Source organism: Anastrepha obliqua, chromosome 4, assembly GCF_027943255.1.
Source record: "Anastrepha obliqua isolate idAnaObli1 chromosome 4, idAnaObli1_1.0, whole genome shotgun sequence".
NCBI lineage: Eukaryota > Metazoa > Arthropoda > Insecta > Diptera > Tephritidae > Anastrepha > Anastrepha obliqua.
The window spans coordinates 1,048,293-1,065,090 of NC_072895.1; the positions used below are offsets into that span (position 1 = coordinate 1,048,293).

A 16,798-nucleotide genomic window follows, 5' to 3' on the forward strand; every position below is an offset into this window, starting at 1 on the left:
AAGGTACTTTGAAGAAGATACAATAAATTTAAGTTTATAATAACTACAATAGCTTGTGTTTTATTGGCCAATGCCCGATGCATTTTTGACAAAAGAGGATGTTTTTACCACGACAAACTTGCTCAAAAAACATTTATTATTCCTTAATCGGTTTTTAAAAAATATACACGGCCAAAATGAGCCCACTACGCCCTTTCCAAAAATCGAGTTTAGGCCTTTATACTCGTTAGTACAAGTATAACCTCAGAACTACATGATTGAAGTTGATAGTTGATAATTGTCTTTATGATCTGATGAAGCTATTAAATTTAACACATTAAAATAAAATTTATGAAGTCAGAGATATTTGATGGTACGTAAATATATAATATGTATTTATGCTCCAACAAACAAGCTCACATATGTATGTATAAGAGAAATACATAAATAGAAATACAAAATTTAAACTAATCAGCTCGGTGGGAGGGATCTATGTAGGCGCATGTAGTGATCCGTCAGCTTGAAATTGTGATGAAAGCCTCGCCCGCAAATAACACAAACAAACTTTTTTGGTTTGTTGCATTCGCTTGTCAAATGACGATTCAATGTAAAAAACGTCTGATAAACTCGGCCACAATTTACGCATGTATACGGTGATTTCGACAAACTTGAGCAAGTAGCCGTGGAACTAGAAGTACCAGCAGAAGATGCATTCCTGATTTGGACATAGTACGTAAACAAGTGAAAGAAAAAGGCGCATTATTCGGAGGAGATATGTGCATTAAATAAAAAGGGACTTAATTTACCTCTGCGCTCTAATGGAGGTCCCTAAATCCGGACGGAAACCACCGCTTTCCCCTTTATCAGATCTTTTAGCTCTTCTTGACTTCGTGCGTTTAAGTTTTGACGCTCGCAATTCTGCAGAAGAAAGAAGAGAAAGAGCGCAGATGTTGGTCATATTCATTTTCAATTCCTGCTCCTTCCCCCAAACCAAATTAAAAGGGAAGGGAAATTTATTTACTTTGAAAGAAAATAGCTCAAGATCTCCGCGTAAAGAGAGATCGCCGGGCAAAGAAGCCCAGTCACCTTTAAATTAACTAAGAAACCAGAAAAAAAAATATAACACAATTTCAAATTACAATTCAATCAGTAAACCTACGCTACACCGCTGCCACTCTGTTGCGCCTAACGTGCACCTCAAATTGCAATTAAATCTACATATACATTCATACATATAACGAATTGCTGCACACTTCCACCGTAATAAACAAAAATTTATCGTTTTCTTAAAAAGAGAAACAATTAAAAAAAACTTACAGTAATATCAAGCAAGGACTCAACACATACCCAAATATTATATTTTTTATTCTTATTTATGTAAACAATCCACATAAAAAAGAAAATAGATAACTTTGAAAAGAGTACCCAGTCAGCAACGTGGGCGCCAGGAGATTGATCATAGGCAAAGCTCTTTCTTTTTAGTTCGATTAGAAAGTAATGTTCATAGATATGCCAATAAGCAAATTGTTTATATAACTAAATGTGTGCGTGCGTGTGTTTGTGGTGTTTGTATGTGTTCGCATTCTCATCGTACATTAAAAATTAAGTATTGAGAGAGAACTAGAAATAGCGCAAAGTTTTAGTTAAATCATCTGATACGTTGTTGTGAGCGCACAGCGCTTAAAACACTTTTTCTCCAACCATGACCTTGAACTTGGCCAAATTTAAACGTGCCTAACACAACATGTTCACACACACACACACCCACACACACACACAAAAGACAGATTTAAAAACAAATACAGGTTCGATTAAAAACAGTACTCTAATAATATTGTACGAAGCGATGGCTCTATGAAGCCATAGAAATTATTAAATTCAATTTGGACAAAACCATACAAGACGCTGATAGCTGGCGGACCATTCAAATTCATCTGAATTTCGGCAGGTTATTTCTGACTATGAATACACTGGTCTAACCAGTTATCCCAATGCAGTATTAACTTCGGCATTCAATTTCTCCAAATACTTATGTATGTATGCGCCACATATGTATGTATGTAAAATCACGAGGAATATATAAAATCAAATGTCTCTAAGTCGAATAGAATTCCTCCCCCTCCTCTTATAGTTTTACATAAAAATTTTTTGTTATCGCTTAAAAATAATCTGTCTACAACTAATGATACTAAAATAAAAACTACTTACACTTTGCGTTGAACAGTAAACGATTTTTTGCCGCAACCATCGAGCCAGTAGTTTTGCCAGTTAGAATATTCACAATTGTGCTCCTTTCAATTTGTTTTAACTTCATCGAAGAACAACCTTTGAAACTTATCTAATTTAGACCCAGTGTTCCACAGAACTCAAGCACAACAGTAATATCAAACATCTCTTTTTTCTAACTTGTCTAAATTTAGTAGTATTTTCCATTGAATTTTTTAATTTAACTCTATAAATTTTAAATAATTAAAAAGGACGAAGAATTCACAGCACCATAAAAGCTAGTCGCTGGCACGAATAAAAGTTTTAAGTAAACAATTTGCAAAATACGATTAATGAGCATTTCAGCTATGATAAAATTACTCGATAAGAGACGAGTTGAATTTGCCATGTGCGATATTATTAAGATGATGAAGGCTCAAATTCAAAACAAGCAAGAGAACCTTAATCCGACGTGTGGTGTTTGTACTGGTGTGTGATATAAGCGGAATGGAAATTTACTATTATAACAAAAACTCTCTTTAGAACAAAGATTGATTTAATTTATGTATTCCGATTCTTCATAATTAATTGGCAATTATATATAAGAAAATTAGTCTGGAATATATATTGTTTTACTGTGTCCTTCAGTTTTGTCGAAAACTTCCTTATCCTGTGCACACTCATGCATAAGGCACGTATTACGTAACGACAGTTTCGAAAGATTCAAGTAAATGGTATTCTTGATATGCATTTGATTTTCAACCTCACAGGTCAAATTTATCCAAGGCACCAGATTTGTTCTATGATTTGTCTGTATGAAAACAAATATCGCTCATTTGCTGAAAAATGGAATATAGCCCCAATAAATATACGTAGTTATCTAATATTACGTAGAAAAGACCACAACTCTTCTTTTATGCTGTGTAAAAAATTCACGGCTATGAACAGAATTTTATTAGATGAAAAAGTGTCTTTACTTTTACTTAGTGAGGCATAGTAAATCGTAAATTTTTTAGCCCTTTTTCTCGACAATTTGGTTTATTTAGTTTTTTACGATTATATGGTTTTTTGAATTATGACATTCTTGCAACAAATGAGCGACATGCAACAAGCACATATATGTTTAATCGAGCTCGAAAACGCGAAAATAAGATTATTATAATTTTTTTTTTTGTAACAGCCTAAAACATTATCCATACACTCCGGCAACGAAGAACCGACTGTTGTAGGAAGTTTCAAGTTAGTGACTAACAGTAACTCTTTAATGAGGTTTATATAAAATATTACTCCCCGTCAGTCGCATCTACGTTACCGGATTTGGGCAGTCACGGCAGCATTCCCCAAATTTATTTACGGAAATATTTGTGCTGCTACATTTTTACAGAAAGAGCCATTTTCATTTGTAATCAACGGAATTGTTAACAAATTTATTTTCAAATTATCTATGTGAAATAAGAAATGAAATTTGAATTTTTGTTTTCTCCTTATGTCTGAAAAGTACGCTTTTCCGTTCGTCCTTTATATGAATAATGAATAATCATTTTCGGATGTACGTATGTATGTATGTTTATATCCACTGGCAATAATTCGAGAAATGTTTAACCAAACTTACAGATTTAATGTTGCCAATAATCTTGACAAAATCTATACATATATTTACTTTAAATATTCATAAGGCTTTTAAGGAACCGTATAACATTCAGATGACATATGTCAATAGGGAAAAGGAAGGAGTATAAGGTATTTGAAAATAAGTTTATAAAAAATTTTGGCGAAGGTGATGCAATAGCGAAAATGAAATTATTATTTAATATTCCATTTAAATATACACCTCGTCCAACCGATACCGTTGCACAAGGGATACTCACCTGCATAGCGACAGCTTACATAAACTGCTAATTACGACTGATTCCAATGGCATGAAACGCGCAGTACCTCGCTGCCATCCCTGTTTTAGTGATGGCAACTACATGTTCCAGCCAATCCACTCTGCAACCAAGTCTACTCCTTTCACGGCTTCCATTCATGTTGATTTCTTGACACTCACTAATCACTTAAAATTTTTACACTTGAAACACCGGTAGACAAATTAATATGATTTATACAACTTTCTTGGAAGGAAAGTCGCACATTTTCGAGAGCGCGGTCAAAAGAACGATGGACGCGAAGAATAATTAAACTTGAAGTATTGCTTCGCATGTAGTGCGATCGCAACACTCCCCGAAAACTCATCCCTTATATCTGACTACCATATTTCTAAAACTGGCACTTACTTAAGTAATAAAAAATTCAGACCCGTCAACCAACGAAAATAAAAAATAACTTAATAAAAAACTATACAACTAAAACCGAAAATAACTACAGTTTGAAATTGTTTAAAGGCTTTTGCCAGGAATATTATACATATATTCAGGAACAGATTGCATGCGTTTTCCCGTTTACTCTTATCGCCATAAAATAAAAAATGTTGAAACAAAATTCAAATTTACACACGGAAATCGTACACCATGTCGAATATGTCAAACATTTCACTATCATAAGCACATAATGAATAATAAATTAAAACAAAGTAATTTATTTCGGATTGTATGGAAACATTTCCTGTCAATATAAATTTTACATCCTATAAATGTGTCCTTGAAAACCAAACTCGAGTGCTTCCATTCAAACAAAAACGTAACATTTTCTTAGTTGCCAACTACTCATTTCATGTTAATAGTACTATAAATGATGTATGAGAAGCGCGATGAGTTGAAGCGGATTAAAAGGATGGTGGAGGTGTGCACAAAATGTATATGTATTGCGTTTCTTTTTGTACAACATATATCCCTTGTAATAAAATTTTAGCAGACGGACAACAAACTGCTACATGGATGGAAAATCCTTATTCATTATTTAAGCATATATATATGCATATGTAGATTTCAACATTTCGTAAATGAAAAATGGGAAATAATATTTGAGGTAAACTAAAGAACAATTAAAACTAATATTGTCTAAATTCTTTCGATCATCGTCAAATGTACATATTTAGTAGATGAGTATAAACAAATATGAAATTAATACCGTAAATAAAATAGCTTAACAAAGAGTTCTTAATCATAAAAACAATCGATTTCTACATAAACACCAAATAAAATGAAATATTGTTATAAACAAAATTAGTAATAAACACAAATTAGAAAAATCATACTATTTGTCAAACAAAATGAAATCAGAAGTACAAATGAATATTAAAATAGTAGTAAAATGTGGTAGTAATTACAGTGGTGGGGTTAAAGAACAACAACAAGTAAGATATTTTTAACTTGCAAAATGATTAAGTTTTAACAAAACTAACTAATAAAGAAAGAAAGAGAAAGTGGAAGTGGGCTGCAATGCACATTTTTGCTGTTCTTGCCAAATTTTTCCAAACAAAGATATATGTAAATAAAAATATAAATATGTATATGTATTGCAAGACATTTTTTAATCAGTGTAGCTTTTCAAACAACACCCTCTTCCTTTCTTCGCATCTTGCATGCTGCTCCATTAAATTATAATCAAAATTAATTTGCTTGTTTTTAATTCTCTTTTCTAACGCAACGTTTCTTATATTTTGTTATGTCTACTCATTATTTTAGAGTTTACTGTTATACATACAGCAATAGCAGCTTCTTTGAGCACGACTAATAAAGTAAGTTTACCGTTCCTAATTTTGTTTAAGTGATTCAAGATAATTATCAATTACGATTATTTATTTATGGACAGAATAAATCGAGTAAAAAGTAAAATCAATGAGTCTAGAGAAATAACTACAAAATTAAATCAAATATATGTACATACGTCTGTACATATATGTATTTAAATAAAAATAAAAAAACTAAATAAAAACCAAAAGAAAAAACCCTTTTCTGAAAGGAGCTTTTAAGTTTTCACTATATGCCCAATTCTTTGTTTCGCACTATATTCTACTGTTTTCTGTGAATTATTATTCAAATATGTCATTTCACAATACTTTTTAACTGATGATATTTAAAATATTGCATTCAATCTTTGGCATTTTATCTGTCGTGCTCTTTTTAGCTTTCTTTGCTTTTTAATATGGTTTGAATAGAATATTACTCTAGCTCACCTTGTGGATCCCGTTGCTGTGTCTCTTGTGGCGCCAATAATAACTCGTCCTGAGATCTGTCATGTTGCCACGGTGCATACCCTTTAAATAAGACATATAATTAAATAAAAGTGCACGCTTGTGAAAAAGCATATGGGACGATTCACGTCGAGCGGCCAAAATTCTAAGCAACTGAAATAAACTTGTAATGCGTCATTCTAGTATGCGTTTTCGATACTTTTTTTCTTTTTAATTCATTAGATTCCATTTTCTAGCCCCAAATTTTATTACTTAGTAACTAAGCTAAACTTTCTTATTAGTCTGTGAAGAATTTTAGTCTGTATATCGAACAAATAAATGAAGAAAATATTTGTCAATTGCGAAGTGGCAGTTCGATTTCCAAAATTCAAAATGGCAAACCCAATATAGCGCACTTATTTTACACAATTCCTTCAATTCGCTTGAAATTGTTACACGAGTGTTGAATCCGCCATCTTGTATTTTGAAAATCGCATTGCCACGTTAACAAGGCGAATCTACCAAAGGCGGTATCGGTAAATCAGCTGATATATTTTTTTCTTTCGCCGTGTCCACGTGGCTGTCAGACCAGAAGGAAACAAGGCGAATTCGTTCTTTGTTTTCTACTTTGCCAATACTTTGCTTTGACAATCAAACGTACAAAATATTGTTGTTGTTTTATTGCCACAACCTTTAATGAATGTGCCTTGCACGTTCTCTCGCAATTTTGGCTGAGTTTAACAAAGCGCGCCAGTCGTTTCTTTCTCGTGCTAACCGGCGCCAATTGGACACACCAAGTGAAGCCAAGCCCTTCTCCACCTGATCTTTCCAACGCAGAGGAGGCCTTCCTCTCCCTTTACTACCACCAGCTGATACCGCATCGAATACTTTCAAAGCCTTGCACGATACATTACAAAAATTGGCGCCACTTTTAATTCTGGCACTTCGTAATTGTAAAAAAAAAGTGTATTAGTTTGCTAGTATTCTGAGGTATTTTATGTTTTGCTCAGAATTTTGGACAGCTCTGGGTCGGTCGACGTGAAACGTCTCTTATATACAGAGATATGTACATATACATACATACATATATGTCCCATAAAATAATAGAATTATTATTAGAAAAATGCAACACTCGAACGTTGTCTTACCTTGACTAGATCCTTCGCCGGCTTGGCTTGTACCGGCATTATGATCTAAATCCTCTATACCCATTTCCTCGTCGTCTAGAGTCAGATCTTCAACAGTTTCCTCATTGCCTTCTTCTTCATATTCACTTTTCGGTTCGATTACCAAATCGGCAGTTTCTTTACCAGTAACTCCGGCTGTCGACGGCTTTTGTTTATGATTAGATTTTTCACCCTTAACATGCTCTACGTTTTGTTCGTCCCCGGTACCAACCACACCCACAGCCTGTATATTTTCTGTATGCATGGCATCGCTTGCTCCTTTAACGCTTTCAGTCTTTTTGGTAATGTTTGTGGTCATTTGCTGAGTAGTTCCTTGTGTGCTAACTATTGAACCAGTTGCTGCTAAAACACCACTTGTACCGGTCGATAATGCGGATGCTGAGACTGGAAGTGAAGACGTGGCTGCCGTTATGGCTCCAACCCCAGTTAGACTTGCATTGGCTTGTGGTTGTTGTTGATGTGGCTGAAGTGACGATTGGTTAATTTGAGATGAGTTGGAATTGTCATGAACGTCTGCTGTAAATGAAAAAAAAAAAAATTATTAAATAAATTAACGATGCTAATACAACTGCTGATAAAATATAATATATTCTATAGTATAAATGTATACCTTAAATTTCGGGTGTTTTCTTAAGAGCTTGAGAACTTAATATGATAATACGAAACATAAATTATTTTTTTTATTATAATCTGGTAGATAATTTCATGAAATTTATATTTTTAAATTATATCCGACATATATCCGCTGCGGATAAGAGATCCATAGTCCAATCGATCAAGCCAACTTTTAACTACTTTTCCAAAGAAATCTGAATAATCAATCTAAATTAGCCCAATCAGCAAAAAAGCGTCGCAAACTGTGGTAATTTGACTTAAATTCTTGCATGTTTCATAGGCACATAAACCAAGATCCTTTCAACATAGTCCAAGGACAAAGGCCAAAAAGTAGAACACGACGAGGTATTTACATGTCAACGTCTGCTTCAACTTTTTTTTTTTTTTTTTTTTTTCAAAGTAAATTTCCACAATTTGGAACCGTTGTTCTGGTGTTAAACGTTTCACGATGGCTTACTAAACCTTACTGCACAGAAATGACAAAATAATTTGACATTCTCAGCTGTCGATATCAAGAGTTCTCATGCAGCTAAAAAACACCCGATATATAGAATATAGAAGAACCCAAATTACTTACCAGACATAGCATTTTCGGCACTCTTGCGTCTAGCTTTCTTTCGACGTCTAGATGGACTAGATGAACCCTCCCGAGAGCCTGATATATCTGTAGTCTCCATAGGAGACGGCCCAACGCGAGGACGTTTAGGTTGCGTCTGCTCGAGTGTATATACGCTCAGTTTACCGCCACTACCACTTCCATGTACATTTAAACCACGATGTTGTTCTGTTTTCGGCGTGCTACCACTGCGATTGTCTGAGAGGCCTTTTATTTGCAGCGACTCCGCAGTTTTTAACAATGCAGCCAATTGATCCTGTGAAATATTCACTTCTCCACGGTACATGTAGTCCATCATGGCACGCAATTCTTGGTATTTCACATCTTTCAATATGAATATCGGATGCTTATCATACTGCTGTTGAAGCAAATCCTGAATATGTCCAAAAAACAAAGTAGAAAATGTTATTTGTTATTGCGTTCCAACTAATTTACAATGTTTACTCACAGCAAAAAATGGACTGCATGCAGACAGTACCACTTTATGAGCTTTTAGGAATTGCCCTTCCGCAGCTAATGTACAGTCGACGAGAGTTTGGTTCTCTAATAATGTGTCAAACACACTAATCAGCGTACTCTGGTGGTTATTCCATCGGAGACAAAACTGCTGATCATCCTCCATGGTTCCCACTGACAGCGATGGTGCCACGTGGAGAAAATTATGACGCCAATGTTATAGCAATGTTAATTTATGCCGGGCTATTCAGGGTATCGGGTAGAATATAATATCGGGTGAGCAGTATCGCCCCACAGATGTCAACTTCCACCTTCCAATGTTTACTTGGTTCTGAATATTTAGAATTAATTGGAGTAGATAAATTAGTCCCTAATATTATATTTCCTGTTTTCCACAATCTTAAAATAGCAATGGTATGTATCTGGAAAGAGAAAAACAAAATAAAATATTTTAGTGCATTCCATGAATTTGAAATAAACCTCAAGAGAAATTCTGCTCAAGTTTGTACAAACAAACATATGCATTGATATCTTAATAAGCATTCTTAGTATGGCGATATAAAGTCGAAGCTTATGAACACAAAGTTAAAAACAAATCCTGATCTCCATCCTAAAACTGAAAATTTAAGTAATTTGTGGTTAGAGTTGTGTAATTTAGCGAAAAGTTAGTACCGTCAGTCGCCTGAGAAGAACGAAAGTCGTTCACGGGTCCTTTGGGTGTTTGTAAATCCATAGTATTTTTGTCTAAAACTTTGTCGCGTAGACAGCTTTCGGCCGAGCTTAAAAAAAAAAAAAAAAAATAGCCCTATTAAATTAAAACGTCATATGCATGTGTGTATGTGCCGGCACGCTAACCCATATCCCCATCAAGACTGAATTGAAATACTTCATTTTTGTTCGTATTTTTATTTTCATTTAAAGGCGTCTGGCAACACAATTGTCAGTATCAAAAAATTCTTATTCTCGTTTGAACTTGGAAAGTGATGAATTTGATAAATGGAATCACATTTAATTAAGTTTTCATTGAAATATATTGAATACAAATATAAAAACGAGTGAAGCACGTGTACGACTGCATATTTTATGAATTGAAGTGAAGTTTTAAAGAAAATATGGAATAATTGCTAAGCTATAGAGAATTTTTTGAAGCATTTTCAAGTCAAATGATTTTGTAACTATTATTTCCGCAATATTCCGAGTTATGACGGTTGTTCAGGAAACCCTCCCTAATATCTCCACCAAGTTTTGAATGTCAGTTGTTTTCCGAGGCAATATCTTATATACGAACTTTCAGCGTAAATACAAAAAATTATGTGTGTCTGTAGGAATATTTAATTCTTTCTTTACAAAATTCATATCTAAAATTTCCAGAGTTTTGTTTTTACGGTTGAAACTGGGGCAAAGCATATTTCTAGTCTGAACTGAACTCAGTACGAATACAAAAAAGACGCGCTTAATATCTTCTGTGAAGCTCTTAAATAATTTTTTGTTTATAATATTTTGCCGGATATTTTCAATACAATAATACTTTCATATGCACTCATATGTCTACGGATTATGCTTGGCCAAATAAAATTACGTCCCCCCCACTTACGGCATACTATACATTAATTCTCAAGTGTTTGCAAATACAGACCTTTTAAATTCTTGATATAAAAATACGCACATACATACATATGTATTTATTGCTCGAACATCAACAAGCAGGTTTAATTTCAGAGCGATTTTACTGTAGCGATTGAACTGCACTTTCTCTACGAATAGTAGAAAAAATATGCGAAATGTCAAAAATAGAAGCCACTCTCACAATATTCCATCTCCAAAAGGACAAATTTATGGTTAGCTGCTTGTGTGTATACTACTGTGGGGGAATAAAACTCCACATATACTTATATATTAAAATTAACACGCTTTATTTTCTATGAAAACTCAAGATTAAGATGAAATACAAAACTTGTAAAAGAACTCTAATTTTTATGTCTTGTAGTTGCAAGAACGCTTCTCGAATGATCTAATTCTTCGAATCCATAACGACGTTAAATTCAGTTGAATAGTGAATAAAAATGAATAATGAATAATGAAATCAGTGTGGCCACACTGATAGGTATAGGTGTGTTCCCGTACGACACTTTCAGCTGTGTTCCCACACGACTCCCCCCAAATGAAAGCCTTATCTGGGAACCGATAAGGTTGAGTTTAATGCTCATGATTAACCCGTGGAGCGGGTTTCCACCTAGTGTTGTACGGGTAGGCTCGTTGAGGTGCAAGGCTGCAAACTCCCTGGTCTGATGAGAACTCGTCGGTGGGATGTAGAGTCGAAAACTTCGCTGCTGGCTAGATGGGCTGGCTTGAGGCGTTCGATGTTTACGTTTATTTCTCTGCCATTCACTTCTATGGTGAAGACCCGTTCATCCAATCTCTTGATAACTTTATGCGGACCTGAGTACGGTGGCTCGAGAGGTCGTTTGTTTGCATCGACTCTCAAAAATACGTGTGTGCACGCGGACAACTCTTTGAAATAGAACGTTTTCTGTCGACCGTGGTGTGTTGTTGGAGCTGGCCTGATTCTTCTCATATGTGTGCGGAAATCTTCGAGGAAAAACTGGGAATCCACTGGTGGGTCTCCGTCTGAAAAAAACTCACCTGGCACTCGGAGGGTTGTTCCGTAGAGGTACTCCGCGGGTGAAGCTTTAAGGTCTTCTTTATAGCAGGTCCTTAGGCCTAAAAGTACCGATGGTAGAACCTGAGTCCACTGTGGAATCTGGTGGCACATGATTGACGCCTTAAGAGTGCGGTGCCATCTTTCTACCAACCCGTTTGCTGCAGGGTGGTATGCCGTGGTACGAATGCGCTTTCCACCCACTAAGCGAGATAGGGCCGTAAAGAGCGCACTTTCAAATTGTGTGCCCTGATCAGTGGTGAGCAGCTTGGGGCATCCGTATCGAGCAATCCAGCTACCGTAGAATGTATTGGCAACCGTGTTTGCCGTGATGTCTCTAATGGGTACTGCTTCGGGCCATTTCGTGAATCGGTCGACCATAGTCATGCAGTATCTGTACCCCTGAGATTCCGGCAAAGGTCCAACCAAATCCAGATGGACGTGGTCGAATCTCTCGTCTGGGCTAGGAAATTCGGCAGGAGTCGGATGTACGTGGCGACCTACTTTGGAGCGCTGGCATGGAACACACTCGCGAGCCCACTGAGTTACATCCTTATTCATGCATGGCCACACATACCGTTGAGCTATGATTTTGACTGTTATCCTGCCGCTGGGGTGTGCGAGGTTGTGTAAGGCTTCAAAGATCTTTCGGCGTAGCGATGTTGGCACGAATGGTCTGATGTTGCTGGTTGAGACGTCACAGAACACAGTCTGACTATTAGGACCAAAAATCAGTGATTGCAGTTTAAGCGATGTTTCATTGTGAGTCAACAGGTGCTGTAACTCTTCGTCCGCAGCCTGGGCGTGCGATAGTTCGTCGTAGTCGATCACTGCTGGCATGTGCATAGTCTCCACGCGAGAAAACGTGTCTGCTACATTGTTGTTTGAACCGGAAATGTACTCGAAGTTGGTGGTGAATTGGCTTATGAATCCCAGCTGTCTGATTTGGCGAGGAGATGATTTGTCTGATTGCTGTCGGAAGGCGAAAATGAGGGGTTTGTGATCTGTTCTCACAACGAACTCGCGGCCTTCGACCCAATGGCGAAAATTTTTGATGGCCTCGTACACAGCCGTCAACTCCCTATCATACGTGCTGTAGTTAATCTGCGCGGGTGATAACTTCTTAGAGAAAAATCCAAGCGGCTGCCAAACGTTATTGTTATTTTGCTCTAATACCGCCCCTAAAGCGGTGCTGGATGCGTCGCAAGTGATACGAAGTTCAGCGGATGGTGAAGGGTGTGCCAGTAAAGTTGCGGTTGCGAGTTGATCCTTGATAGATGCGAACGCTTTGTCTGCCTCTGCTGTCCATGGTACTGGCCTCCGATCATTCTTCTTTGAATCTTTCAGAAATTCGTTGAGAGGCGCCTGTGTCGTAGCGGCATTTCTAATGTGCCGCCTGTAGAAGTTTATTGCTCCGATGAATCTCCTTAGTTCAATAATCGTTTTAGGCTTGGGAAAGTCACGTAGTGCTTGGACTCGGGTAGGAAGTGGTGCTGACCCGAGCGCTGTTACCCGATAACCCAAAAAATCTACTTCAGCAGCTCCCAACACACACTTTTCCGCATTAATGCAAAGGCCGTATTTGCTGAGCCGTTGAAATACTAATCGGAGGTGTTGTATGTGTTGCTGTTCATCACTCGATGCTACGAGCAAGTCGTCGATGTATGCATAGACGAAGTCGAGTCCAGTGAGCGCTTCGTTAATGAAACGTTGAAACGATTGTGCTGCGTTGCGTAGTCCGAAAGGCATGCTAACGAATTCGAATAAACCAAACGGGGTTATTACCGCGGTTTTTGGTATATCTTCCTCTGCCACCGGGATATGATGGAATGCCCGCCGAAGGGCGATGGTGGAGAATATGACTTTCCCTGCTAAAATTGTTGAATAGTCATTGAGGAGCGCTATCGGGTACCGATCGGGAATGGTTTTCTCGTTAAGCCTACGGTAGTCGCCGCATGGTCTCCAGTCCCCGTTCTTCTTTTTAGCCATGTGCAGTGGGCTAGCCCAAGGGCTGTTTGACGGTCTGGCATGTCCCAACTCGACCATTAGTTCAAATTCCCTCTTGGCCACTTTGAGGCGCTCCGGGCATAACTGTCGAACGCGTTGTACGCACGGTGGCCCAGTGGTTGGTATAAAGTGTTTGACGGAATGCTTGGATGTCGTGAGGTTGGAAGGATTACCCAGCAATTCCGGAAAAGCCTTGAGGATGGCTGTAAATTTGTTGGTTTGAGTAAGTGCTGTGATGGCCGTGACCGGAGCCGTAGCGTACGATCCTATGCTGTGCGAGTCTGAGTTGGGGTCTATTAAGTGACCGCGCTTGAGGTCCACTATTAGCCCGAGAGCGTGAATGAGATCTGCACCTATAATCGGATAAGGCACCTTAGCGATGCGGAAAATCCAACGGATCGGTCGCTGTAAGCCGATGTTGAGCACGATGACCTTCTCACCATACGTTTCTATTTTGCTGCCGTTTGCAGCTTGAAGTCGAAACTGTGTTGGTGTTGTTTGGTCTTGGCGCGAAGGTGGGGTAACCGAAATATCCGCGCCGGTATCGACGAGGAATTTCGTACCTGTTGTACGGTCGTATACAAATAATCGACGAGGAATTGACTTGCCACCAGTATCCGCCGTGTCTACTGGGGGCGACTGGCGTTTCCCTGAAAAGCACAAGGCTGCGTGCACTTTTTGGCACGTTCCCCGAATCTCCGATGATAATAGCACGTGGATGTTGAGGTATTGTCGGTGGTGCTGCGAGATACGTTTGTCGAACTGTTGAAGCGTTTCTGGCTGTCTTCGCGCACTGTCGATCTGCTAAGTTTCTGTGATAGTTTCTCGACCTGCTTAGCTAGCTCGTCCAGTTGCTTCTGTATAACACTGCTGGCGACAGTCTCTCGGGCGATTGGCATTACGCAGTGGTTTTCGGAGTCACGCTGAATTGCCACAAGCCTGTTTGCTGTCTGTGCGAGCTTAGCATTGTCCTGTTCACCAGTGGCGGTGAGTGCTAATTGAATCTGTAGAGGAAGTCGATCCAGCCACATCGAGCGGACGAATGCTGGGTCCAGATTGTTCCCTCCTAGCCTATTAATTTCTGCCAACAGTTCCGTAGGGCGTCGTTCCCGCAACTCAACTCCAGACAGCAGCATCTTGAACCGGCGCTCCTGCGGAATTTCAAAATGGTTGACCAGAGCCTCCTTTAAAGCAATATACTTATCTGATGAGGGTGGGTTCGCAACGATGTTTTCCACAATCATAAGCGCGTCTTGGTCAAGGCGGGCGACTACTGCATAGTATTTCGTTGCGTCCGCTGTGATCTTCCTGAGCTGGAACTGCGCCTCGATTGCGGCAAACCATAATTGGACTTGTTGGCTCCAAAACGGTGGCAGCTCCAATCGTTTGAAATGGTCAATGTGTGCGGCCAAGGGTGTTTGTAGCTGGGAAGTATTAATTGCCTCGAAAAATTCCTCGTTGGACGCTCCGCTGTGTACGACGGGGTCAGTATCGCCAGTTTTCTCAACGTCTGTTTGCCCTGTTTCCATGATGCGTGTTGGTAAATTGTAGGGGTCACCAATTATGTGGGGGAATAAAACTCCACATATACTTATATATTAAAATTAACACGCTTTATTTTCTATGAAAACTCAAGATTAAGATGAAATACAAAACTTGTAAAAGAACTCTAATTTTTATGTCTTGTAGTTGCAAGAACGCTTCTCGAATGATCTAATTCTTCGAATCCATAACGACGTTAAATTCAGTTGAATAGTGAATAAAAATGAATAATGAATAATGAAATCAGTGTGGCCACACTGATAGGTATAGGTGTGTTCCCGTACGACACTTTCAGCTGTGTTCCCACACTACAATAACATGTTAGAACAGTAGGTGAAAAATTCGAACAAAATGGAAGCGCCGTTAATATGAATGTGGGGATAAATTACTACTACCACCGTTAACAACTCAAATGCGACCAACACAACAACAGTCAGCATAGATTAAACAACCAACATGACTCGACTTCGTCTGCTGTCACCACCGCGCAAAATTATTCTTCGGCTTCCCGCCCGACGTATAAAATCTTAGCGTACAGTTTGCGCTCGTTACTTTTCCTCCCCAGCAGTGTTGCCGTTGCAACTTTTATTCTCATCATTAAGCAGTTTTTCGCTTCACTTTTGCCAGTGACGCCTGTTCTGCACTTTCCTCAAGGAAATTTTCTAAACTTTTTTTCTCTTCTTTTTTTCGTATATTATTCAAGTCTATATAAGTACATGAATATCTTGCATTTAGAACTTTAGCAAAATTATAAACGTTTTTTAAGGATTTGTGCATATGTAAATGCGTATTTTGTAGGTATGTAAATAATCAAAAAATAACAAAATCACGTCCTTCAATATCCCAAATGAAGCAGAAAAACTTGTGGTTGCGTACGTATACGTATACGCGCATATAGGCCAATGTATCAATTAGTTGGCATAATTTCACTTCATTTCCTTCCATCTCTACACTCCACGTTGTACTTTTCGACATTATGTATATTCGTAAATTTACTTATGTGCATACTTATGCTTATACACAGATATGAATTTATTATTTTTGTTACTATAAAAGCTTTTATCAGCACATATATTTCCTTATCAAAAACTCACACAGCACACATTTATTCATTTATTTATAACATATAAATGTTATACAAAAAAACTCACATTTTCCAGACTTCAACTTTCTTTTTCCACAAAACAACCGCGAAAAATTAAACGGACACAAACAAAACCTCCAACAGTCTAAACTCAACTGGCGCATCACGAGCGACGGCCGACAAACGAGAGGTAAACAGGCCAGCAGTAGCCGACGCCATTAATAACGAGTTTGCCCTCGCCGTCGCCCCTCAATTTCTCAGCTCTACGTGCGAAACATGTTAAGGGAAATCATAGATTCTCTCCCCAAATGAAAAACATACTCAGGTACGTAATAGG

The 16,798-nt window shown here is 38.0% G+C and overlaps 1 protein-coding gene across 7 annotated transcripts in view; it reads right to left on the reverse strand.

The window, feature by feature from the left end:
* LOC129243467 (longitudinals lacking protein, isoforms F/I/K/T) overlaps window positions 1–16,798 on the reverse strand; it is a 98,219-nt gene that overhangs the window by 67,665 nt on the left and 13,756 nt on the right. For all 7 annotated transcript variants that reach the window (XM_054880507.1, XM_054880509.1, XM_054880512.1 and 4 more), the window contains exons 2-5: window positions 9,162–9,591; window positions 8,675–9,086; window positions 7,444–7,998; window positions 6,299–6,379 (exon numbers count right to left, since the gene is read on the reverse strand). In XM_054880507.1, the coding sequence (XP_054736482.1) occupies window positions 6,299–6,379; window positions 7,444–7,998; window positions 8,675–9,086; window positions 9,162–9,335 (1,222 nt within the window). In that variant the 5' untranslated portion in view covers window positions 9,336–9,591. The remainder of the gene's footprint in view (window positions 1–6,298; window positions 6,380–7,443; window positions 7,999–8,674; window positions 9,087–9,161; window positions 9,592–16,798) is intronic.